Source organism: Nicotiana tabacum, chromosome 7, assembly GCF_000715075.1.
Source record: "Nicotiana tabacum cultivar K326 chromosome 7, ASM71507v2, whole genome shotgun sequence".
In the NCBI taxonomy this organism is placed as follows: Eukaryota; Viridiplantae; Streptophyta; class Magnoliopsida; order Solanales; family Solanaceae; genus Nicotiana; species Nicotiana tabacum.
Window position 1 is genome coordinate 86,996,901 of NC_134086.1, and position 25,221 is coordinate 87,022,121.

General features: G+C 35.9%; 1 protein-coding gene across 1 annotated transcript; it reads right to left on the reverse strand.

Annotated features, from left to right (window-relative positions):
* Window positions 1–1,924: 1,924 nt before the first annotated feature.
* On the reverse strand, window positions 1,925–4,865 carry LOC107802437 (hypothetical protein At1g04090-like). The gene is made up of 2 exons (XM_016625947.2): window positions 4,634–4,865; window positions 1,925–3,627 (listed from the first exon to the last, which is right to left on the reverse strand). The coding sequence occupies exons 1-2, from the start codon at window positions 4,731–4,733 to the stop codon at window positions 2,105–2,107; spliced, it is 1,623 nt and encodes a 540-aa protein (XP_016481433.1). The 5' UTR covers window positions 4,734–4,865; the 3' UTR covers window positions 1,925–2,104.
* Between the last annotated feature and the right edge of the window lie 20,356 nt (window positions 4,866–25,221).

The window sequence follows — 25,221 nt, forward strand, 5'->3', positions numbered from 1 at the left end:
AACTACCCAAAACAACCCTTCACTAGACAAAGACCTGAACATAGTTGTCCCTCCACCTCAAAACTCACCGGAATCAGTGGTGTAAAAAAAAGGCAAAAACAGTTTGAAAAAAAAAAAGAGGGAAAAACAGAAAAAAAATTAAAAAGAAAAATTCTGTTTATTAATTCTTCGATTTCGGAATTTTGTTCAAGGATAGATTTTGATTAAAATGTGGGTCCGAATCCGTGTTTGGTTGAGTCTTTGGTGACGATCCGAGATTTCGACCGGTTTTTCAGCTTCTCGGTCTAATTCGAGTTCTTGGATGGTGAGATTTTGCCTGTCGAGTTTCGATTCCGGTTGGAGATTTTCAGTCGCTGTACGCAGCAAAAATACGTAGCAATAAAGGTCTAACTCCTTCCCCTATCTGTTCGCTTGTTTTAATTTTATAAACATGTGATGTTTGTTTGGTGTGATTCAATGAATATTTTTATGTTTGATTATTGAATAGCCTCATTTTTGTTTTAGTGATCATGTTAAGTTTAGTTGTTTAAATCAAGTAGATGATTTGTCATTTGAGCTAAAAGGAAGATATTATTGGTTGGCTTAACAATTTAATGGGTTCTGGAATGGAAAATTGAACATGAAGAAGAAATTAGACCTTAAATATCTAATTTATTTTATTTAATCGCTTTTTTTTAGTATCGCAAGGAGCATGCTTAGGCCGACCACATTTGGGTTGGCAAACCTTTAGGATGTTCTTGTTCTAGCTTCTTTCGAGGCGAGAGGTCGTTCCCTTAGTTAAATTTATCCGGGGAATGCCCCGAAGGATTTGTATATATTTTATTCCGGGGTATGCCTCGAAGTATTTGTACTTAAAGATCGATAGTAGAACTCGTAGTATTTTTGTTTCTAGTTTTATTTTTCTTTTATTAGGTGGAGACGACCTCGAGCCTTTTTGTGTGTTTATTTTTCTGTAATTGTTTTACCTCAATTCGAATATTCTAAAAGCCGATTAGATCAAGTATGCAACTGTACTAGTTACGGGACTTGGGGAGTGCTTAACACCTTCTCCTCGAGTCAAATGAACCCCTTACCCAAATCTCTGGTGCGGACTTGATTTTAGAGTCTGAAATGTTTTAAAAGGAAAAATCATTTTAAAAACGGTGACCTGACACACCGAAATCAAATGTCAGGTGGCGACTCTGAGTTGTTTCTTTTAAACACAATTCACTTTCGAATTTAAAAACTCTTTCAAGCTTTACTACAACAACTGATTAGCTGGACTTCCCTTATTCACGTCTTGCTAATGTATTCTTGAATACAGTAGCTTAAATACATATAATACATCTTATAACAACAGAAAACGTATCTACAATCCGTAATATAGCAAATTGTATCTATAAATAGCTAATTACCACTAAAAGATAATGCTTTATGAAATTTCTTTACAAAATAAACTTTAAGCCTGTGGCAATAGAAAAATAAAACTCCTAAAATAAACTGTGAAAACACAGGCGCGAGTAATCAATTTTGTGGTGGAGTAATATTTTGTCCTCGTCCTAGTCGAGGCTATTGATGGATCACTATCCGTCATTAAATTGCAACTGATACCCATTTGAATTATAAAGACTTATTATTCTAGATTTGTGGTTATGACAACACTCAAAGCCATTCTCCTTCGTTGGATTTGATTTCTAGTTTGTTTATGAGAAAAATTTAGTTGTGCTTATTTGAGTTTTAGTCTTGGAAGACTATTTTTTAAAAAAAATTATTTTATAAGGATTTATATGTTATATATCAATCAAATATACTGTATGATTTGTGTTATAACCTCCGGACGGCGAAAAATTGCTAAACTCCAAAGTATTCTAGATGATTTCCTGTTGTTAGGATTATGAGAAATGTCACCTGAACAATCTCATTAGCACTAAACTTCTGCATCATCTTTTGTTTCATGCAATATTTCCGGATCACTTCTCCAAATTTTCCACGCAATTTACAACAAACAACTTTCATCCAATCCCATCTTTTTATTAAACAAATCTTACAGGAATTGTGGGAAAAATAATAGTAAAATAAGTAAAAAGCTAACCCCTTTTTTACCACAATCGATAATGTACCATGTTTAACCCCTTTCATCACCATTCCACATGTCCTTAAACTTGGGTCCGGTTGGTCCTTCTTCACCCAACACCTCATTTGGTAGACTTTTCACAAGTTTCTCAACAGCCTTCTTCAGTTTCCCTGGCAAAAATCTCTCCACTTTTTGGAGTTCATTTGCAATATCATAGCTGATTTTTGGACCCCATTCTCTAGCATAGTTCAACCATGCTGGTTCAACAATTGTTAAGTATTCAGCAGCAACTATTGAATAGTTTGCTCCAGTGTCCATCATCTGCCCTTTTGCTGTGTCATTTCTTAAGCCTATGTTGCTATTCCCCTGCATATTTTTCCCTGGTTGGGCATAAGAAGCATGACCGTGCAACGAAGAATAGGCCACGGGTTTGTTACCATTTTGGAATTCAAGCTGAGAAGCAATTACCCAATTCCCTCCACTATGTTGAGAGAAGTACACACCTTGTAACTCACCATTGAAGTTACTAATCCTTAACGTAACGTGCTCCCAATCGCCAACGTGCTGTCCAATTTTCCCTAATGGAATAGTCATGAATTCGATTTTTGCTCTAGCTGGGCCATTAAAGGGGTAAAATAGCCATAGAGCAATATCAGTATACGTCGCGCCAAACATTGGTTTAATGTGTAAATAGGCTGTAGCAGCCTGCAAATCTCCTTTCTTGACTTGATCTTTTGCTGAATCATCAGTTGGCAAATCCAACCAAAAAGCACCATCATTTGAACCACCTTGAGGAAGATTTGAACCATTTGGCTCAATCGCAACTGGTGCAGATTCTTGCCCTTTGGTATACAATAATGCTCCATTCTGAAAAAACCAAGTGATAGAGGAAGGATAATATTGTTCATCAGGATGGAAATAATACAAAGGAGAGTAGGCTTGAAACAGTGCTTGAACTTGGTTCAAATTTGGCATAGCAGATAAATTAGCTTTGACATTTTTCAAACAAGCTAATGAATCTGCAGTTCCATTATTTGAAGCAACAAAAGCACCAGTAGACACTCCTAAAGCATTGATTCCTCTGTCTCTTGGTCTTGATGAATACACATTCAATCCATTATTGCCCCAAATCCAATCATCACTTTCAGACACATCGGTTAAATCAGAACGAACACAATGAATTTTGTCAAGAGAAGGCTTTTGAGGCGACGTTGTTACAACGTGGCCTACAGCTTTATAACCTTCAGGAGGAATTGGCAGCCAAATATAGCCAACACTATCCTGCTTGATATTCAAGTTCTCACTACTCCATACAAGTGTATAGTCAGTTGGCATCTTTAGCGTGTCTCCTGTTGAATCTTTTCCAGCAAGAACCGATCCGAAGAGGGGCAAATTGTTAGGTTGGCTATAGGAGCCAAGCATAAAGAATCCATTTGGTAAATTTGATGGTTCAAAAAATGTAGCTCCAAGATCATCTGGTCCACCTTCTTGAGTAGCCCAAACTTTAGCCAATGATGATATTTGAGACACTTCTAAACCTCCAAGATCAATGACTCCAGTAGCAAAGCCTTGACCTAATATTTAAACAATCAACATAAACAGAACAATTGATCAGAGTAGCCAAAAGCAAAAAAGCACAAAAAAGGGCCAACGTCTTTTGGATCTTTAAGCCTAAACCGCAACTAAAGTGTGGGCTTTAGCAACAAAAAAAAAGCGCCAATGAACAAAATATTTACAAAAAAATAGACATGTAACGCAAGAAATATAACTATGTCTATAATACAAACAATAATTACTAAAATTTCAGCAACGACTTTTTCTAATGCAAGTATTAATGGCGGTTGGTTCCACGGCTCGAACCCTCTAATGTTTGCATTAGGGCAAACTGTCTAATTCCAGAGGGGGAGCCAAGATTCGAAGCTTATGGGTTTAGGATTCAAGTTCTTTTAACTTACTGGGTTCTAACTTAATAGCTTGTACATATTCAATGAATTTCTTAAGACAAATATAAGGTTTGAACTAAACCTAGGGTTCGGCCGCAGGGGCGGATGTACCATAGTAGGTATGGGTTCAACTGAACCCATAACTTTCGGCGCAGATCATAAATTTATGTGTAAAACTTCAAGTGAAATTGTAATAAATAGTAGACATAAACCCATAACTTAAAAAATATAACGGGTTCAATGCTAAAAATCTTAAAAGTTGAACCCATAAAATTTAAATTTTGGATCCACCTCTGTTCGGCCGAACCCGTAGCTGAAGGGCTGGCTCCGCCCTTATCTACATCATACCCTTAAGGTGCAGTCCTTCCTCAGACTGTATGTGAACGGGATGCTTTGTGCATCGGAATCTCTTTTTTATTCTATTTGCAAAATATATTTATTGTCTAGTGTTGTGATCTTGAAGACATAGCCCATCGATGAAAATAGGCATGCCTTAGCAAGCGTCAGCTAGGCAAAGCGCACAACTTGGGCTTCACCGAGCTTTAGAACTAAGCGAGCGTTTAACAGCACCAGAAGTGATGCGATACTAGAAAAGCAAAAATGATAAGATAATGGAAGATTACACAATAGAAAGTACCTGAAGGCCAAGTGGGCAATGGAGAAGGAAGCTTAAATGGAGTATCAATTGGACGTGAAATATTGTTGTCATTATCAAGATTTGAACTTCTGTTCCCCATAGTTGAATCTCTCAAGGAATGACTTGAAGGAAGTGCAAGGAATAAAATGAGGCAAGCAACAAATATATTCTGCAAAAGAGAAAGTTGAATAATGTGAAGGAACAACTAGCTATGATTTATAAGCTGAGAGTTGAATGGGTAAATCGTGCAAGGAAACCTTAATGTGATGGTTATATAATATACTAAATAATTTTTCTAGCCTTGACAAACTTATCTTCCTAGTCGTTGACAATATTAAGAGTATACCTGCCAAAATCTTGGCTTCTCTGCTTTATTTTACTAGCTCGAATTTATATGTATAAAACAAATTGCACATTGCACGTTCTAGTCAAATGGTCAAAAGGGTTGAGCTAAAGCTTAGTAATTTCACACAGGCCAATTTTAAAAAACCACATTTCTTGATCTTGAATTTAATCATAGGCTCAACAAGCATCTTCCTTGTACGAATAATATATATAGATAGGTAATGTTTCACACGTTTAGGTCCTTAGGAATATGATAAACGATGCTACTCATTGCGTTCAAAATCATTGTTGACATTTTTTTAAAAAAATTACATGTGTCACTGCGTTCAATTTTTTAAACTGAAAATTTTCTAACTTATAAATAGTACATACAAAAGATCGCAAGAGAGACCAACATGTACTCTTTTTTTTTTTATTACAATCTTTTCACCATTTTATTTAAGTTTCCTTTCGTTCTTAAATACAAACGCTATCAAGTCAAAATTTCGTTTCTCTTAAATTTTATGGAAAAAACAAGCTAATGCGACCAGGAAGTAAAACAAAAAGGTTGTACAGATAATGGCAGCAACTAATCATAGATTAATAATTGATACAGTTAGGTAGTCTATTAATAAATACGGAAACGAAGTCCAGAGAGCTTAAAAATAAAAGGGTCTTCATCATTTGGAGGCCAGGGGCAACTAATTAACTTAATAAATCACTAAAATAATAAGATTAATGTTTGCTTCTTGAGCGATAGCTACCAAAAAGTAAATTAAATTGATAGTTGTCTACTTGTCTTGCTTTCTGTGGTTGAATTCTTGACTACTCGGGTATTTGTGGAATAATATTCTTCAAGCTAAGTTCTTAGCCATATTTGAAGCTATAATCTTTATTTAGATTGCACGTCATGTGTTTATCACGATGTGATGCTGATAAAATTGGCTTTCGTGTGGTTGATGGTTATGCCCAGGGGTGTATATGGACTAGGTTGGTTCGATTTTTATTAAAATCAAATCAAATCAAATATATCGGTTTGGATTGGTTCGGTTTTGTCGGGTTTTTCGCTTTAGTATATACCAAATAAGTAAATATGTGTTTATAAGTTATTTTGCTACTTAAGTATTATTTCAATCTTACTTTGTTAAATTTTTTATAAGTAAATATATACTTAGTAAAAATTAAAAAACTTGACAAACATATTATCTATTAAAATATTTTATGGGAGAATTTTCTTAGTAACACATGATATTTAATTTTTTAGTCGTGCGACAATAATTTTCGTTGATGTACATTTTCAAGGTTAATTAACCACTTTAAATTAGGGTTGGGCATATATCGGGTAAAACTGATAATCCGAACCGTTAATTGTTTATTGGGTTATCGGTATCAGGTTATTGGGTTAACAGTTCGGTAACGATTTAGAATTTTATCACTATTGGGTTATCGGTTCGGGCCTCGGTTTGCCAATTTTGTTAATGGGTTAACCGATAACCCAATAAGAATTAATAAAATTATGACTTTACTCTTAAGTATATACAAATGCGAGGGCTTCAGTTCATTCTCTCATATTCTTTCTCAACCGCACTCTTCAGTTGCTTCATCTTTATTCTTCGTACACCTTTCTAGTTACTCCTAGCGTAAGTCTTTAGTATACTATATGTGAGTTCTTCTCTTTTTTGCTTAAATCCAGTGAATTATCTTCTCTTTTTTGCTTATCTCTAAATTGAGTTATCTTATCGGGTGAACCGATAATGATTGATAACCGATTAACTGATACCCGATAACTGATATCTTATCGGTTCAGTTATCGATTTATCACATTTGTAAACCAATAACTGATATGCTAAACCGATAATATTCATAACTGAACAGACTGATGTCCACCCTTACTTTAAATTCGAAAAAGATATAAGAATTTAATAGATCTTGACATATGAATATGGAAGAACAAAGATATTAACACATTTCAGTACCACTTGATAAGAGAGTGATCATACAACCTATTATTTAAGGTTAATAAATATGGAGCATTTCATATTCATTTAATACTATATCCAGTAAGAGAATATATCCCACATATTTCTAGACATTTTTTAAAGAAAATTTTATATAAAATCTTAAAAGTACATATAAAATTATATATTTATAAGTCGGTTTGGTTCGGGTATTTTTACTCAATACCAAACCAAATCGAACCAAACCTAGTCGAGTTTTTTAATCGGTTTAGTTTGACCTTTCGGTTTGATGCGGTTTTCCGGTTCGGTTATACACCCCTAATTATGCCAATAACTTTGTTACTAAAAAGGTATTTTTTTTCTATATTATTGTCTAGGTAAAAGTATATCCTTTTGTATTTATTTTACAAAATAAAAATAAAAATGTTGCAGTACCTATTGATAAGAATAATTTTCTATAATAATGAAGCAAGATGATCTTGGGTAACGTTTTTGTTTCTTTTTATTCTTTACGTTCCTTTATTTTAATTAGGGGTGTACATGGACCGGATTGGTTCGATTTTTATCAAAATCAAACCAAACCAACTATATTGGTTTGGATTGGTTCGGTTTTGTCGGGTTTTCAGATTTTTTTTGTTACATGAATATTATTTCAATTTTACTTTGTTAAAATTATAGATAAAGCTTTGATAAGTGAATATATGTTTAGTAAATATAGAAAAAAATTGACAAACATATGATCTATTAAAATATTCTAATGAGAGAATTTTTTTAGTAACACATGATAGTTATTTTGTTAGTCGTCTAACAATAATTTTTCGTTAATTTACGGTTTCAAGGTTAATACATGAGAGAATCCCAAATATTCCTACATTTTCTAAAGAAAATTCACTATAAAGTCTTAAAAATATAAATAAAAATTATATATTTATATTTCGATTTGGTTCAAGTTTTTTTACTTAATACCAAACCTAGTCGGGTTTCTTAATCGGTTTGATTTAATTTTTCGATTTGGTGTGATTTTCCGGTTCGGTTTGAACACCCCTGCATCTAATGTAAAGGTCCTATACTATGACTGCTTGAATATGGATAAAATATACTTCCGGCGACCAAATTTAGATAAATAACAGCAGGAAAAGTACTTATATCTTAACAATTTACTTCAAATAGACTTAATTATTGAAAATAAAATGTTAAAAGGCATATCAATACTTACCACATGTCCACATGTAAATATTACTATTTTAAACGAATCAGAAGAAACAATTTTTTCCGTTGTTGTCAGAGAACAGGAAAAAAGAACAAGAAAAAAAACAATTTTATAAAATAGGACGGTGACAATATTATAGAAGCTAATTAGCACATGGAAACGGTAGTTTACTAACTATGGTCCACTAGTTGAAATAGCATGATCTAACCAGTTTTCGCATTGGTCATTCAAAAATAGTCAGTGTTTGTCAAGTCATTAAAAATAGCCACTATTTTACTGTAACAGAGACCGGTCCAGCATAATATACTAGAGTTCGGTGCACCTGTGTATGAACTTCCAACATATTATGCTGGACCGGTATACTTTGCTGGCTCCAGTATAATATACTGGAGACTGGAGCACCGGTGCTCCAATGCTGGAGTATTTTTTCGGATTTTGAATAGTATTTTCGTTCAGATTTATCTTTACATAAAAAGTGGCTAAATTTCAATTACTTTTGAGACTGTAGCTATTTTTGAATGATCACTTGTAAATCCGACTATTTTTGAATTTCTCCCCGTCTACTAAGACCGCGTTGAAGTGGGCCATGGCGTTGATTAGGCTCCAGCACCAACCGTGTTTAACATTTGCTAAGCCCAACTACATACTAAGTTTGGAGTTGTTTCTCTTTTTTAAAACGATATTGTTCGGGCCTAACTTGTGTATATTTTAATGAAATTTTGGTGTCGCTCTCTACTATCTTCCTTCAATATAGGTATTGGATATCTTCTACCATCAAGGCTTAAATAGTTACTACATAATATTTTTTTACCTTTGTTGAGATATGAACTATTTCTTTAGCCGATGGTCTACCAAAAACCTAGGAGTAAGGTTTGCATACACATTATCCTCCCCAGACCTCAGTTGTAGGAATTTTTTGAGTTTGTTGTTGTTGTTGAAGAGATATGAACTATGCTATTTCGTCATTTTCATTGACGGTTAGGTCATACCTTTTGAATGCCTAAGAGTTATATTAAGTATGGACTTCTAATGTATAGACTATTTTCTGATTTACATTCTAACCTCCTATTTATTATTGATCATTGATTTCAGTATATTGGATTCTTGGTTATAGATCTATTTTCACCCCTAAAAACAACACTCTGTTTCATAGCTGCAAAAATAGAGCAGGAAGACTGCATTTTCTCACGGGGAAATCACATTATGTGGAGGTGAGAAATGAAGAGGGAAAACATGGTGACCTTCAGCCCAAAGCTTTCCATTTATGACCAAGTCCCCCCCAAACTAAAGTAACTCAAATGACAGTGATTCCCAGATTACAATGGTATTTTGTGTCTGAAATGGTGAATATTACTATTAATCCGCTTGGTATTAAATCATCAGTAGTCCGGTTGTTAAACTTTGGATTAATTTGGTAAATGTCTTATTTTTGGATACTTTAATGATCTATAATAAACTTACTCCCAAGTGTACTGGACACCAGGGGCGGATTTAGGGGGCGCAAGGGGGTTCACCCGAACCCCCTTCGCCGAAAAAATACACTGTATATATAAGGCAAAATCTGTTTTTTACCTCTATATATTAAGTTTTGAACCCCCTTAACACAATCTAAAAGTGTAGTTTAGTGGTCAAGGGGGTTCAAAATCTACCTAAGGTCATTAGTTCAATTCCCACTAGATACAAAAAAGATAATTTTGAACCCCCTTCGTAGAGATCCTGCCTCCGCCACTGCTGGACATACACAAGTGGACAATTACTGTACTTTTTAACTATTAACATTATATTTCTTTTTTCTTAAAGATGCAATACTAAAAATTCTCAAGTTTCCGTAGATGTGATGCATTCAAATATTATACAAATACAGATTGAATATTTAAGAAATGAACAAGTATAATGGAGAAGCAAAATATATAAAGGAATTCTACCAGATAATTCATGCACAGAATGATTACGAATATATTTGGGCACGTACAATTACTATCTTATTGCATTAACGACTTTTGAATGACATTGTCACAAAATAAATCGTTTTAAGTGCCAGTTATTGTTAATGCCAAATAGCCCAAAGGTACTGATTTATATGTTTTGTATTTTCTTTTCTGTATTGATTTCACATATCTCATCCATTTATTTTAAATAAAATATGAGAAACCGATTGGTAATTGAATATATATAATTAGAATAATTAATAATAAAGTGGTTGGAGAATAAAGAGAAGATAAAATTGACTTTTTACCTATAATTATTCTAATAATTATTATTTAGCCATATTTTAATATTCTTTAACGATTACGCGAAGCGCAGATAAATTACTAGTTATATATATAAGTGTATATAACATGTATTGAACACCTTTTGTCGGGGTTTGCTTTTACTTCTTTCAAATTTGAACACTTTTAAAAAATATTCTGGCTTCGCATTATATATATATATATATATATATATATATATATATATATATATATATATATATATATATATATATATATATATATATATATATATAATAATACCCATGCTGGCATAGAAAAAGTCATACACTTATTTTCCATGTTTTCGTTACTTTAATTCTGTTAACGTGTTTTCATATGTTAGGCTTCTTATATGTGTTTGTAAACGTTTCTTCCTTCGTCCTGTTCCCTTTTCTCAGTTCCTCGTTCCCTTCCCCTTCCTGCCCTTCCTTTTACTTTATTCCTTCCATCAATTTATATGACAATGGTCAAATATGAAAGGAGATTAGAATATTCATTAAGATTTATGTATTTATTAATGTTAATGGAAGAAAATAATAAAATAATAGTGATTAAGGTAGTTTCATAGAGAAATTATTACACTTAAGTATTATTTGAATAATTAAATGTATTTGAATTCATAGACGTTGTAAAAGCATGATATAAATGGAGAAATAAAAAAGATTTTGGGACGTACAAAAACGGAGAGAATGTTGCATATATAAATAGAAATAAATTGAGTATATAATTCATATTTTTCCCTTCACAAAAAGATATGTTTTAGGGTTTGCAAAGAAACGAATAAATTAAGGAGAAAATGGTAGTACTAAAAGAATAATAAGATGCTAGATTGACAATTAGAAATGGGTGCATCTAATGCAAAAAGACTCACCTAATCGTGTAAAATTTTATTGCACATTTCACGGGGCATTTGCATCTATACTCACTTTTTGGGTCACGTTTTAACTTGTGTTTGCTTTGCAAAAAAAATTTGCAAATGTACCCACTTATTCGCATCACTTCAACATACGAGGCTGAAGTAGCAAAGGCAATCACGCAAAACTTCAGCATTCTAATAGACGGGCCTGAAGTAGCAAGTGTGTTGAATCAAGTGTGTTGAAGTTTTTATTTGTAATTGCTGAACTTAAGCATAGTAGCTGAAGTTTTATTCTCTATTTGTTGAAGTTTTTGTTTGTAATTGCACTAAATAAGCTGAAATATTTTTGTCCTGGATTCATTAGTTTTGTCATTAAGCTTTTTCAAAACTTCAGCAGAAGATGCTGAAGTTATTTAATTCATTTATAAAAAATTCAGCACTAAATAAACTGAATTTTTTTTGTCCTAGATAAGCTTTTTCAAAAACTTCAACAGAAGATGCTGAAGTTATTTAGTTCATTTGTAAAAACTTTAGCACTAAAAACTGAAGTTTTTTGTCCTGGATTTATTAGTTTTGTCATAAAGCTTTTTCAAAAACTTCAGCAGAAGATGCTGAAGTTATTTAGTTCATTTGTAAAAATTTCAGCACTATATAAGTTGACGTTTTTGAAAAAGCTTTCTAACATACTAGATAAATAATCAGATTGCCAACAGTATCTAAATCATAAATTTTGAAAACAATAAACGTGGAAAAAACAAAATTATCATTGTCTAGTAACTTACGTACGTGGAAATATTCATAAATTATTGTCTAATAAGTTACAATATTATTTATAATTTGTTTTTAAATAATCTGATAAACATATTTATGGCAATTATCCCATGAACTGAAGTTTCATAGCAGCACCAACAGCAGCAGAAGAAAGAAGAAAAAGAAGAAAAAGAAGAAAACGAAGGAGGAGGAGAAAGGGGGCTGAAGTTGTTTAAAAAGTGGGTACAAGTTAAAACTTTATATAAAAAATGGGTATAAATTAAATGGGGGCGACCAAATAAGGCGCCCCGTGCAATTTTTACACATTTCACTCAAAAAACCCAGGCCGTGATTTTATTTTGGATCCTAACGAAGCTGGCATACATTTGTTTAGCCCAATTGTAACCTAAGTACAGACCCATATTTCACCCAAAGGCCCAATCCTAAATTTCTTTGGGCAGCCCATCTAAGCTAGTGGCCTACTCTTCTGTCGGCTAAGCCCCAACTGTTTCCTAGCAGCCCAATAAAGCCGGTAGCCTAGTTTCCACAGTGGAAATTATGCCAGAGGGATCCTTTTATAACCAACATTTATATTTTGACCCCTTAAAATTTAATTTTGATCAAATAGCTCAGCACCAAAATTTGAAAGTTCGCTGTTAGAATTTTAAAGCTCGTACCAGAATTTTCTATTCTGACAGCATGCTTCAAAATTCTAGTAGTGTGCTTCAAAATTTTGGTAGGGTACTTTAAAATTCCAACAATGTACACTAACATATTGTCAACGTGCTTTAAAATTATGGCATTGGGACTATTCTTTTAAAATATTTCTTGACGGGGTCAAAATTCAAACGGTGACACAAAAAAATCCTATTTGTGCAAATCTCCACCTAGTTCCTACCCGCAAATCATCACATCCCCGCCCCCTTAGACATTGAATATCTGGATAATACTTCATTTGTTTTAATTTGTTTGAACCTTTTCAGACTATGAGGTTCAAATTTACTTTCTTTTTTTTTAATTTGAATTAAAATATAGATTCCTTATGTTTTTCAAGATAATTTATATGTTTAGAACTACACAAAGAGTACTATAAGTCACCATAATTAATCTATATTATATTAAAAGCACGAAGACCCTAAGCGAAATATCGTTCGTCTTATTTACCCCTCTAAAATAGAGTTCACACTGGACAAAATAGTCATTTTATTATTTTTCTTTATATAGTATTAATCATTCAATTTACTTTCCTAATATTTAGAAATAGTCATTTAATTACTTTCTTATTTAGGACCTTGATTTAGAAAAGTGAAAAATACATTCCTAAAATTCCTACCATAAGTAAATGAGAAAAGTACGTTTTAGAGAAGGAATTAAAATATCTTCGATTCCTAAAATCTTAAGTTAATTAAAAGAAAATATATATTTCAAGAAGGAATCAAATTATTTTAAATTCTATTTTTTCCTATGCATAAATAGAAAAGGACAATACATTAAAAGGAAACTCTTAGCTGCTTCTTTTATGAGCAATTTTTCGGCAACTTTGTCAAACAAAAAGTAGAATCCTTTATTCCTTTTAAAAAAAAACTTTTCTATTTACGTGCTAAATTTTGAAATGTTATATATTTACTTTGAATATATATAATTATGTAATCCTTAAATATAATTATTTAGGAAGGGATTGGAGTGGAATGAGTTCTTTTGGAGTGTTCCTACTTTCTCATGTGGTGCATAAGTTAGAGTTAAATAAAAATCTTTGAGATGAGAAGAAACATAAGACTCAAAAAAGGGGATTAAATTGGGAGTGTGTGGCTGACGGCCTACGAAGATGACTGAAATACAGATCGGTTTACCTAAATTATAGGAGTGTATAGGGTACATGCAGAATAAATTTGTTCTTTTTATATATTTTTTATTGATTAACACGATAGACACGTGCAACGCACGTACACTAAAAACTAGTAATTCTAAATATTTAAACATTATTTGTAAGAAATATAGTGAAAGAAAATTTTATTTGACTTCTCAAATAATAAAAGATTCATTCTTTTTGAAACAGAAGATTTATTATTGAACAGTTATAGAGATCCATATTGTTTTCCAATATTAAGTGAGTTTGATATTCAATGTAAAGAGTAACGGTGGAATAAATAAGATGTCTCCACCATTAACATAAGTTTCAATTTTGAGCCCGGCAAATAGAGAAGACTTCCTCCTTTAATAAACATTACTATAAGGTATGAATCTTAGTGGGAAAAGTTTTTCTATATTTTTTCAACTTCATTACTTGGTAAACTCGGCAACATAAATTGGAACGACAGGATGATGAAATTTTTTAAATATTAAGATTAAGAATAATGTTAAAAGTATTGGTAGGAGCGAGTAGTATGGAATAAGATTATAGTACAATTAAACACGCTCAAAGAAAGGGAGGAAATCGGGAATGGAAAATAAAAGAAAATGGAAAGAAGAGATAGCTAGAGAGAAAGAGTTGTTCATTAATACCTTGAAGAGAATTATGCGTAACAGAAAGAGTCGAGACCAAAATATTGACGACATGATCGGCGTCGAAACCGTCGCAGCTCTACTGAATTTCGTCTCACCGTCGAGCTCGCCGTGCGTCGTCGCCGCCGCCGATACACACAGTCACATACAATACAATGACTACCGGAAGCATTCACTGTCACAAAAACCTTCAACGAATTTTCTGGTTAATTTTTGGGAGCAAAATTGAAGAATATATAGTGTTAAGCTGTAAAACAATGACCATGGTTTGAGAGCAATACCAATACTCAAAAAAATATTTGATCGGAGAAGATCTCTCCGCTTCTCATATTCAGATTTGTGTATCATAATCTGCATTTGAGATAAACTACAATATCTGTTAAAGAGAGTATTCTTAGGGATGCATTTTTCCTAAATCTACTGTTATTATTAGTTCCTATAGTTATGGTGTGATTTGGGGGTTACAGATGTAAGCTTCACCTGTTTATTAGCTCTTAATTATCTTTCTTTTACTTAATTAGCTGGAAGATACGAAAATGGATAAATCACTGCATTCAAACTTGGAAAATTACGATTTAACTCAAAATTATTAATCAATAGGTACGTCTTTCACGGTCCACACAATTTTAAAAAGATATATTTTGTGACTGAAAAGTTTTGTTTTGTTTTGTTTTTAATTATAAAATTCAACGTGTAGTTTCACTTCTAAAAATTATAAAATTAACGGATAATTTCAGAGACCTCCCCTTACGTTTCGTTTTATCATACTGACCTCTCTGTGGTTTAAAATATTACGTTTACCTCTCTTATTTTGGTATTGTTGTAATATCTTTTTATCTATTTTGATTAATGCAAATCACTTATAATCTAACCAATTTGTACTTTTCAATGTAATACTTTTTTTGGATTAACTAATTTTATGAGTAACTTTTGAAGAAATTTAATGAATAGTGAAAAAAGGAAAATAACCTATGAGACTGAAAACTTTTTCGAGAAAATGGATGTTTGATTAATGTTTTTCATCTTTCTTTCCCTTGTGTATAGATATTGATTCATTCACACAACAATTTACTTCTCGAATCGATGAATTAGAAGAGATGCCAACCGGCAACCGTATTTGAAAACAACGATTAGTGGATATTGGTACTGTCACTGCACAACAAGCAAAGGATTGGGGATTCAGTACTGTTAACTTCCCCGCCATTCTTGTAACTGTCATCTGTAATCCGCGCAGGTGTGTCCGCACCCCCCTGAGTGGACGAGAAAGAAAGGATTTCTCGGAGCAATCCCCCAGGCTCCAGACCCAGGAGTCAACTTTTCCGTATGAGTATTCGGTAGTTTATTTATTATTCTTTGGTTTATTTATTAAACTTTTAATATTGTGGAGAATTTAGGAAAAGTACAAATTGGATCAATATTTGTACAAGTATTCTCCTAAAGTTTCTACTACGTTGAACCAACGGTCTCACGTCAATGAATTCGTCGGCATAACCCATCGCCACCGGCCAATTGTATGGTCATTAAAATTATATGATCATTGGGGAAATCCGCAACCGCTACAATCTTTGCCACAGCCTCTGGGCGAGAACTTTTGTATACGGTCGAAATCAGATGCCTCCGATTTATAGGCTCGAGGGTCCGTCCTGAGCCCAAGTTTGGGCAAGATCGAGTACGAGCCCGATGGATCAGATCCGAGCTCAGGATGCAATGTCTGAGGATCAAAGTACAATGTATGCCAAGGTCGAGTATGCTCGACCCCGAGATAGTATCGTTATGGACTCGTACCAGAATGGGCTATATTCCTGCCACGTCCCCAAGATCATGGCGCAAATCCCGGAATATGATTGTACGATTCCGTACTAGGCGGTTAGATAACTATATCAAGAATATTCCTTACTGTAAATAAAAATATACCTTATTTAGGGTAACCCTATTATATAAAAGGGACCCCAATCATTTGTAACATCATCTCATCATTGGCAAGAATATATTATCCTACTTTTCTCTCTTACTGTTCATCATAATTGTCCTTTATATTTATTCTTACTTTATTTCTCTTAATCCATCTTGAGGTCACTATTGCAGAGTAACATTGGTTTGATTCACTTATTTCTTTCGCTTCTACTTCATATTTCTTGATTATTAATTGGTATTGAACTAAATTACATATCTTTAATACCACAAATCAAATTTAATTCTTACTCGTATTTTCGAGGTAAACAGTTTGGCGCCCACAGTGAGGCTAAAGATAATAGTAATTATTTCTTTATTGATTCTCATTACACACGTTGTTTTACACTTTTTCTTGTCAAGAATTTTTGATTCCCATGTTGAAACATGTCTAGTTCACAAAATGTACATATTCATGACAACGAAGGTCTTGGAGAAAACAACAATGCAGGGGTTGGTGTACTACCGATAAACCTAGGGAAAGTACTGTCACACCTCCTTTTGCCGCGCCCGAGGGGCGCAGGGGGAGTTTTTTCCAATTAAAGGACAATCGAAACGGGATTGGTTTAATTATTTCAGAGTCGCCACTTGGGAGATTTAGGGTGTCCCAAGTCACCAATTTTAATCCCGAATCGAGGAAAAGAATGACTCTATATCATGGTCTGCGTACCAGAAATCCGGATAAGGAATTCTGTTAACCCGGGAGAAGGTGTTAGGCATTCCCGAGTTCCGTGGTTCTAGCACGGTCGCTCCACTGTTATATTCGGCTTGATTATCTGATCTTATACAAGTGTGAACTTATGTGCAAAATTTAACTTTTAACCGCTTTTATCATTTACTGTTTTTATCAAGAATTGCAACGTTGTGAAAACATATCTTGAATCACGTTGCATCAATGCACCCGTGATTGTTGACATATTTTGACTCGGCTGAGATTTGGATTTGGGTCACATAAATGTGCACCCGAATTAAGGAGAGTAAATTATTAAGACGTGCCTAAAGCAACTAGCGTATTTGTTGTTTTGGGTAAGGCCGAAAAGTTCGCTAAACGACCTGTCCCGAATTCTAAGTGTTTTAATATATATACAGTTGGAGGGCCCCGTAGCTGTGTACATTTTTTATTTGGCGAGGCTCATCTCAATTTTTTTTTAAAAATGAAATTGCAACGTCATGGACACGCATCTCGAACCACGTCACAATCAATGTACCCGTGATTAGAAACACATTTCGACTCCGTTGAGAATTGGATTTGGGTCACATAAATGCGCACCCGAGTTTAAGAAGGTAAGATTTATTAAGGCGCGTCCTAAAGAGTCTAACGTACTGTTATTTTTAGGAGAGTTGTGAGATTTGCTAAACAACCCGTCCTGGAACCTAGATGCTTTGATAATACACATTTAAACAAGGGCCCCGCGTCTGTGCGTTTTGTTTATTTTCATCGAGGCTCATCTCGTTCTTTTTTTTATTATTATTTTTTTAAAAGGATATCCTATAACACCTACGTTTCTCGTTGTGTTTGTCTTTATCAATTGAAAACAGTAGATAGTCCTAATTAATTAAATGATTGCAAGTTGTTTGTAATGACATTCAGAAAAGCTAAAAAAAATTCAGAAATGAGGTTGTATGTACAGTCAGCCGAACAAACAATTATAGGCCCAAATCCAGCCCATGCGTGATAGGCCAGACCTGGGCCTCTGCCTGTTCTACGCGGGCCTACTTGGTTTGCTTCGATTTGGGCTCGACCTTCATGAGGTTGAGGCCCTGAACTGATTCTTTGTTTTGTGAAATGAGTTTATCAATTTATGTGACAATATGGCAAAAGGAGAAAGAACTTTAACTAAAACGGATAGCTTTCCTATTTGGCCTACATTAGAGAATATACTACACCATCAGACTAAGTCTGAAATACAACTTATTACACTGGGCATATTTTCACCTAGCAGTATACATACAAGGCTAGCATTCGTTAACCTACATTGATATGCTTAGTATGTAGGCTGCTTCTATTGTCCAAACAAAAATGTAACTATTTCATGACATTCAGAGTAACAGTTCATGTACATATATAAAAAAACAATCTGCAGGTCCTCTCTTTTGCATTCATGCTCAAACTTTCAGTTACATTTGTGGTATTAATTGTGTACCTGGTATGGAGGACAAAGAAGGAAGGAATGGTTAGCTGGGCAGTATGCAGTAAACACAGCAACAACAGATACACAGCAACAACCAACTGAACCAAGTGTTTTCCACAGCCACAGACAACCAACGATATCTCCCAGAATACAAGGACTAGCAGATAGTCGAAACCGAGCCAGCAATCCCAGGAAAGAGTAAGGAAATAATAGTAGTAACTGAGGGTTCAAATGCAGTAAAACTAACAGTACAACAACCAACAACCAACTCAGCCAATGCAAGCAACAGAACTTGGCCAAGACAGCTTTGACCAATATGCACTCTTGTACAACTTTCAGGCAGTGTTTGGTTACAATGTCTATTGGAAACTACCTTGTGTTTACGCTATTGTGATTTGGGACTCACTAGACCTCTCTTTAGACTAAAGTTTTTTTTTCTTTCTGAAGACTCAAAAGTCCAGCCCTGTTTAAGTTATCAAAATGGCTTATTTATAAGCCGAAAACCAGTGCAGTTAAGCTGCCTTTTTTGCTGCAACTTGCAGCCTGCCCATACTCTTTAAAGCCCATGCCTAAGCATCTTTTGGTGTCAGCCCCCTTTATTCCCACGCCTGGTTTTGTTTAATCAGGAGTTATGGGCATCATTTTTTATTCAATTTAAGTCCCATACTCTTATGTCTTGTTCCCCATTGGCATTAATTTAATCCCAAATTAGTACCCTACTTGTCAGCTCATTTAAACTAATCATTTTTGTTCTTTGCAAACCCCAGACTACCCCTGTTAAACCCTGGTTATCACTGTCTTGACCCTTTGCAGCATCAGGGCATTTTTGAACTGATGAAAGTTCAAATTCAGGACTGCCTAGACTGAACCTTTCAGTCATTTTTCAATGCAAATAAACTATTTCAAACAATGCTGGGGCCTTCAATCAGTGGAAAAGTATCAATTAGTCATGCGACATTATTAGCTCGTTTGATTCATTAGTTATAGAAACTAATCAACGACATTTATCGAGTCGACTATACTAATTATAGCAGGTAATAATCAGTCGCTCACATAAACAATATGTTCAGGGACTTAAAGGGCATCAGACAATTTTGTGTTCAATTACTGGGAACCTATATAAGTTTATTCATTTGACGACTAATCTAATCGAACATGTTCATCACAGAATACATTCAAATCATACACAGAAAACAATTGACCAAATAAAAGGTCTTTACAGAGATGAAAGAAATCCAAAAAAAATAACAAAATAACAACCAAACACAAAGAGATATGCTGACAACTTATTTAGAAATAAAACAAAAGAAAGGAAAACTTACCAAAATGTTTAAATCAAACAGACCCAAATCTGATTCAACTTCGAATTTTGAGGCCGAACAAACTTTAATCAGGGTGTTCTCACATGAGAACACCTTGATTAAGGTCTATTAGACCTCAAACCCATGTCAAAACTGGCCGGGTTCCCCAGGTGCATGTGTTTCAAGTTCTGGATTTCCAGATCTGGATTTTTAGGAGTTGTGGGTAGATTCGGACCAAACCAAGCTTGGTTTTGTCACGAGGAAGGTCAGGGGAGTGTCTGGTATGAAGATGGGATGGTTTGGCATAGATCCGGGTTCGACTCAAATCTTCAAATGAAGATTCGAGACGAACGGAAGTGATTCGAGGCTCGTGGTTAGTGGATTTGTGTTCAGGACAGTGAGGTGGTCCTAGGGTGTTCAGGAGGTGGCCACCGGCGTCCATGCCGCCGGTTTTAATGGCGAGGGATACTGGGGCGGCTGCTAGGGTTCGAGGATGAGAAGGGGCTGTGTTTAGGACGAGGGTGTACAGTGGGGAAGGTGGGGTTTGGTTTGGGGGGCGTGGGGTGTAATGGAGAACTTATATATGTATTGAGGATTTAGATCCTGGCCGTTGGATCAAGTGAGATCTATGGCCAGGATCCATCCACTTAGGAAAGACGGTGTCGTTTGGGCGTGATGGTGGGTGAGACCGGGTAAAGGGCATGGATCGGGCCATGTTGACGGGTTTAGAGGAGGGCCTGGATCCGTTGGATCAATGGGGTTGGACGGCTTAGATCATCTTGCCTGAAACGACGTCGTTGAGGCGAGTTGAACAGCCTGATCTGGACCGTTCGTTTGAATCAGATCAACGGCTTTGGTAGGGATGCCGATACGACGTCGTTTGAGTCCGTGTTTGGGCAGGCTTGTTTTGGACTGGATCAGAGTGCTGGTTTGGGCCTGTTTTATTTCATTTCTTTTGGGCCCAAACCGGTTTTCCCTCACTCTTTTACTTTTTTTTTCTTTTAATAATAATAAATAAAATAGTGAAATTAAAATCAACAACACTGTGACATTTCCACATAATTATCACAAAATATTCAAGTAAGTTAAACCACAACCTAGAACGAACGACGCACATATATTCATATTTTTGAATTTTCTTTTAACGACACATATACTTTATATATATATATATATATATTTTTGTATTTTCGTTTGATAATGACTAGATGCAAAATGGACAGACCCACAAACACATGTCACGGACAGATCGAAAAATTGTACAGCGAAACCATTTGTCACTATTTTTATTTTCTTTTGGAGCGATTGTCCGTAAAGCAAAAATCACGTGCTTACAGCTGCCCCTCTTTGCCCGAAGACACGAAGGGTTTTCGCGCAAAGATAAAGCGAGCGATTTTTGCCCGTCCGAATACTCCGTGTGAAGCATTTTTTGAAAAAGATTTGACCGAACCTTTGCTTCAGAGGTTTCCTACATATCCTGGGCTGAACAGGAATCAGGTCAATGTAGTTCGGGAAATCTTTGGTAGCTGGGACTACCGTGTGACTGTAGTGTTTGCTGTTGTTGTGCGCTGTTGTATGCTGCTGTAGGATGCTACGGCTCAACCGATCTCCCTATTACATTGCTTTAAAAGGAAAACAAGAAGCTAAACTAAACTGAGGATCCTGGAATCTTATCCCTCTTCAACTTGTTCTTGTTGCCTTGCTTTCTTGTCGGCTAACGCTTTCCTCTGATGCCTTTATCTTGTGACTTTGGGAGATGATGTTGGTCCTTTGCTGACGTTTGAATGCCAGTTTTCATCACTTTGCTTGATCTGCTGGGGATACGGCTTTCTTCTTTAAATCTTCCAATGGTTTCTTCAGTGGTATGTTTCTTTATCAGCATCGTTATACTGGGCATGCTACAACGTTCCCAAACTGCTTCTTTTGAGACGCGTTCCTTTTTCCTTTTGAATTGTGCGCTTGCCTCTGCAGTTGTCTGCTTCTTGGTGCTGGGATTTCATTGTTTCCCGTTTGGGGATCTCTGTTGTACCCTTCCGTCTTCAGGTGGGGTGACTGATTCCACAATCTAGAGCTGAATGTAGTCCCGCATTATACTGGTGGGCGACCTAGAACTTAAAAGTATTCCCGCATTATACTGGTGGGCGACCTAGAACTTAAATGTATTCCCGCATTATACTGGTGGGCGACCTAGAACTTAAAAGTATTCCCGCATTATACTGGTGGGTGACCTAGAACTTAAAAGTATTCCCGCATTATACTGGTGGGCGACCTAGAACTTAAATGTATTCCCGCATTATACTGGTGGGTGACCTAGAACTTAAATGTATTCCCGCATTATACTGGTGGGCGACCTAGAACTTAAAAGTATTCCCGCATTATACTGGTGGGCGACCTAGAACTTAAAGGTATTCCCGCATTATACTGGTGGGCGACCTAGAACTTAAATGTATTCCCGCATTATACTGGTGGGCGACCTAGAACTTAAAGGTATTCCCGCATTATACTGGTGGGTGACCTAGAACTTAAAAGTGTTCCCGCATTATACTGGTGGGCGACCTAGAACTTAAATGTATTCCCGCATTATACTGGTGGGCGACCTAGAACTTAAAAGTATTCCCGCATTATACTGGTGGGTGACCTAGAACTTAAAAGTGTTCCCGCATTATACTGGTGGGCGACCTAGAACTTAAAAATGTATTCCCGTATTATACTGGTGGGCGACCTAGAACTAAAAAGTATTCCCGCATTATACTGGTGGGCGACCTAGAACTTAAAAGTATTCCCGCATTATACTGGTGGGCGACCTAGAACTTAAAAGTATTCCCGCATTATACTGGTGGGCGACCTAGAACTTAAAAGTATTCTCGCATTATACTGGTGGGTGACCTAGAACTTAAATGTATTCCCGCATTATACTGGTGGGCGACCTAGAACTTAAAAGTATTCCCGCATTATACTGGTGGGCGACCTAGAACTTAAAGGTATTCCCGCATTATACTGGTGGGCGACCTAGAACTTAAATGTATTCCCGCATTATACTGGTGGGCGACCTAGAACTTAAAGGTATTCCCGCATTATACTGGTGGGTGACCTAGAACTTAAAAGTGTTCCCGCATTATACTGGTGGGCGACCTAGAACTTAAATGTATTCCCGCATTATACTGGTGGGCGACCTAGAACTTAAAAGTATTCCCGCATTATACTGGTGGGTGACCTAGAACTTAAAAGTGTTCCCGCATTATACTGGTGGGCGACCTAGAACTTAAAAATGTATTCCCGTATTATACTGGTGGGCGACCTAGAACTAAAAAGTATTCCCGCATTATACTGGTGGGCGACCTAGAACTTAAAAGTATTCCCGCATTATACTGGTGGGCGACCTAGAACTTAAAAGTATTCCCGCATTATACTGGTGGGCGACCTAGAACTTAAAAGTATTCCCGCATTATACTGGTGGGTGACCTAGAACTTAAAAGTATTCCCGCATTATACTGGTGGGCGACCTAGAACTTAAATGTATTCCCGCATTATACTGGTGGGCGACCTAGAACTTAAAAGTATTCCCGCATTATACTGGTGGGTCCGAGAAAATTTTCGACAATCGGCAGAAAATTTTCTGCCCCGGTTTTTGGTGACTTCCATGGCGGTGCATCTTGCTGCCATCATCAATCCTTTGTTTTCCTGCAGCAGACAAAAGGATTTAATCAGTTTTAATCGTGGTGGTAGAGGGTGCCTTTCTGGCGAGCAATTTTTCTCTCTTCCCATTTTCTTGCTCTTTGTCCCCATAATTGGTTGGCGGGCAAAGTTGCCTGTTGGGGGTCTCTAGCCTGCTGGGGATTGGTTTTCAATTTATCCCCTTTTCTGCTTTCTTTTAAAACACATGATGTGGGAGTCTGCTTCTAACTCCCGAAACCAATCCCTTTTGGAGCTTACTTCTTCCAACATTTCCGAGCACAATCCCTGCATTGCATGGGGCCAGCCTTTAAGACTGTTTGTATTATCCTGCATTGGATGAATTCCCCTTCGGTTTCTGGTAGTAAGCTTTGACAAATCCTTCAAAGACACATTTTTTAGGAAAAGAAATAAAGATATGGAAAAGAGAAAATCTTTCTGAACCAATATTTTGTGGGAGGAGACAATCAAAAGAACTTATCTGGAGGACACAACTGGTCCCCGTGATCATGACGTGCACCATAGATTCTCGACCCAGTCTATTTGTATCAATCGATTTGCCGAATGGTCTGACTTGCTGGGGATGATAAGTGACTGTCCATGCTGTTGCAAATGTGGTAGCTTTTCTTGATTCGTCTTGTCGCCTCATAGTGCCCTTCGAGGGGTTTTCACTGATGAGACTCTCTCTTTTCTCTCATCTCCCGGCGCCTTATGGTGCCTGTGAGGGTTTTCACCAATAAGACTCTCTCATTTCATATCCCTCATCTTACATCGCCTCTCGGTGCCTGCGAAGGTTTTCACCGATGAGACTCTCTCATTTTATTTCTTTCGAGGAATCGGGGCGTTGTAGATACGACCCTCTCTTCTGGAGACTCCTTTGGCTATCAATTCATTCCCAGTCTTACGATCCTCTTCTTTGCTGGGGATTGGTGTATTATTCTCGGTCTTATTTACCTGACTCGACATCTTTTGAACATTGATCGGGAGGTCTTTTGGACGTTGAATGTTGGTTCTGGTGTGGAGTTAAAGAAAGGCTATGAAAAATGAAAATAATTTGATGGGTGATGTGCTACAACTTTTGGAATCAAACCTTTGTTGGAATTTTTAAAACATAACTTCTGTCCCAGGTTTCTTGCTTGGGGAATTTATTTTTTATACTTATGTTGCGCTATGTGCGTTACGCACGCTTTACGCACACTATGTACATTATGCATCGTATATCCACTATGATGCATACTATGACCGAGCCGTGAGGCGCCTACGTATCCTCTTTGAGGAATCAGGTCAAACGTAGTTCCCACGATTTTGTATTTCTTATGATTTTATCTTCTTCTTTTTTTATGTCCTTTCCATTAGTGATTCCAAAAGAGGGGTATGAAAGAATTACTTAAGGCTCAAAGGGGGAAGCAAGGGTTAAACAGTGTTTGGATAGAAGAAAGAATTGCCTCCGTCATCTCATTATCCAACAAATGCCAAATACAAACAAATAAACCAAAAATTGCCATAATTAAAGAAATTACGCATAATATCTCTTGATTGCATCTGAATTGATAGCCATGTCGACACATCTACCCTCGACATCTGTCAAACACAGAGCGCCGTTGGACAATACTCTGGTCACGATATAAGGCCCTTGCCAATTTGGGGCGAATTTGCCTTTTGCCTCGACCTGATGTGGGAG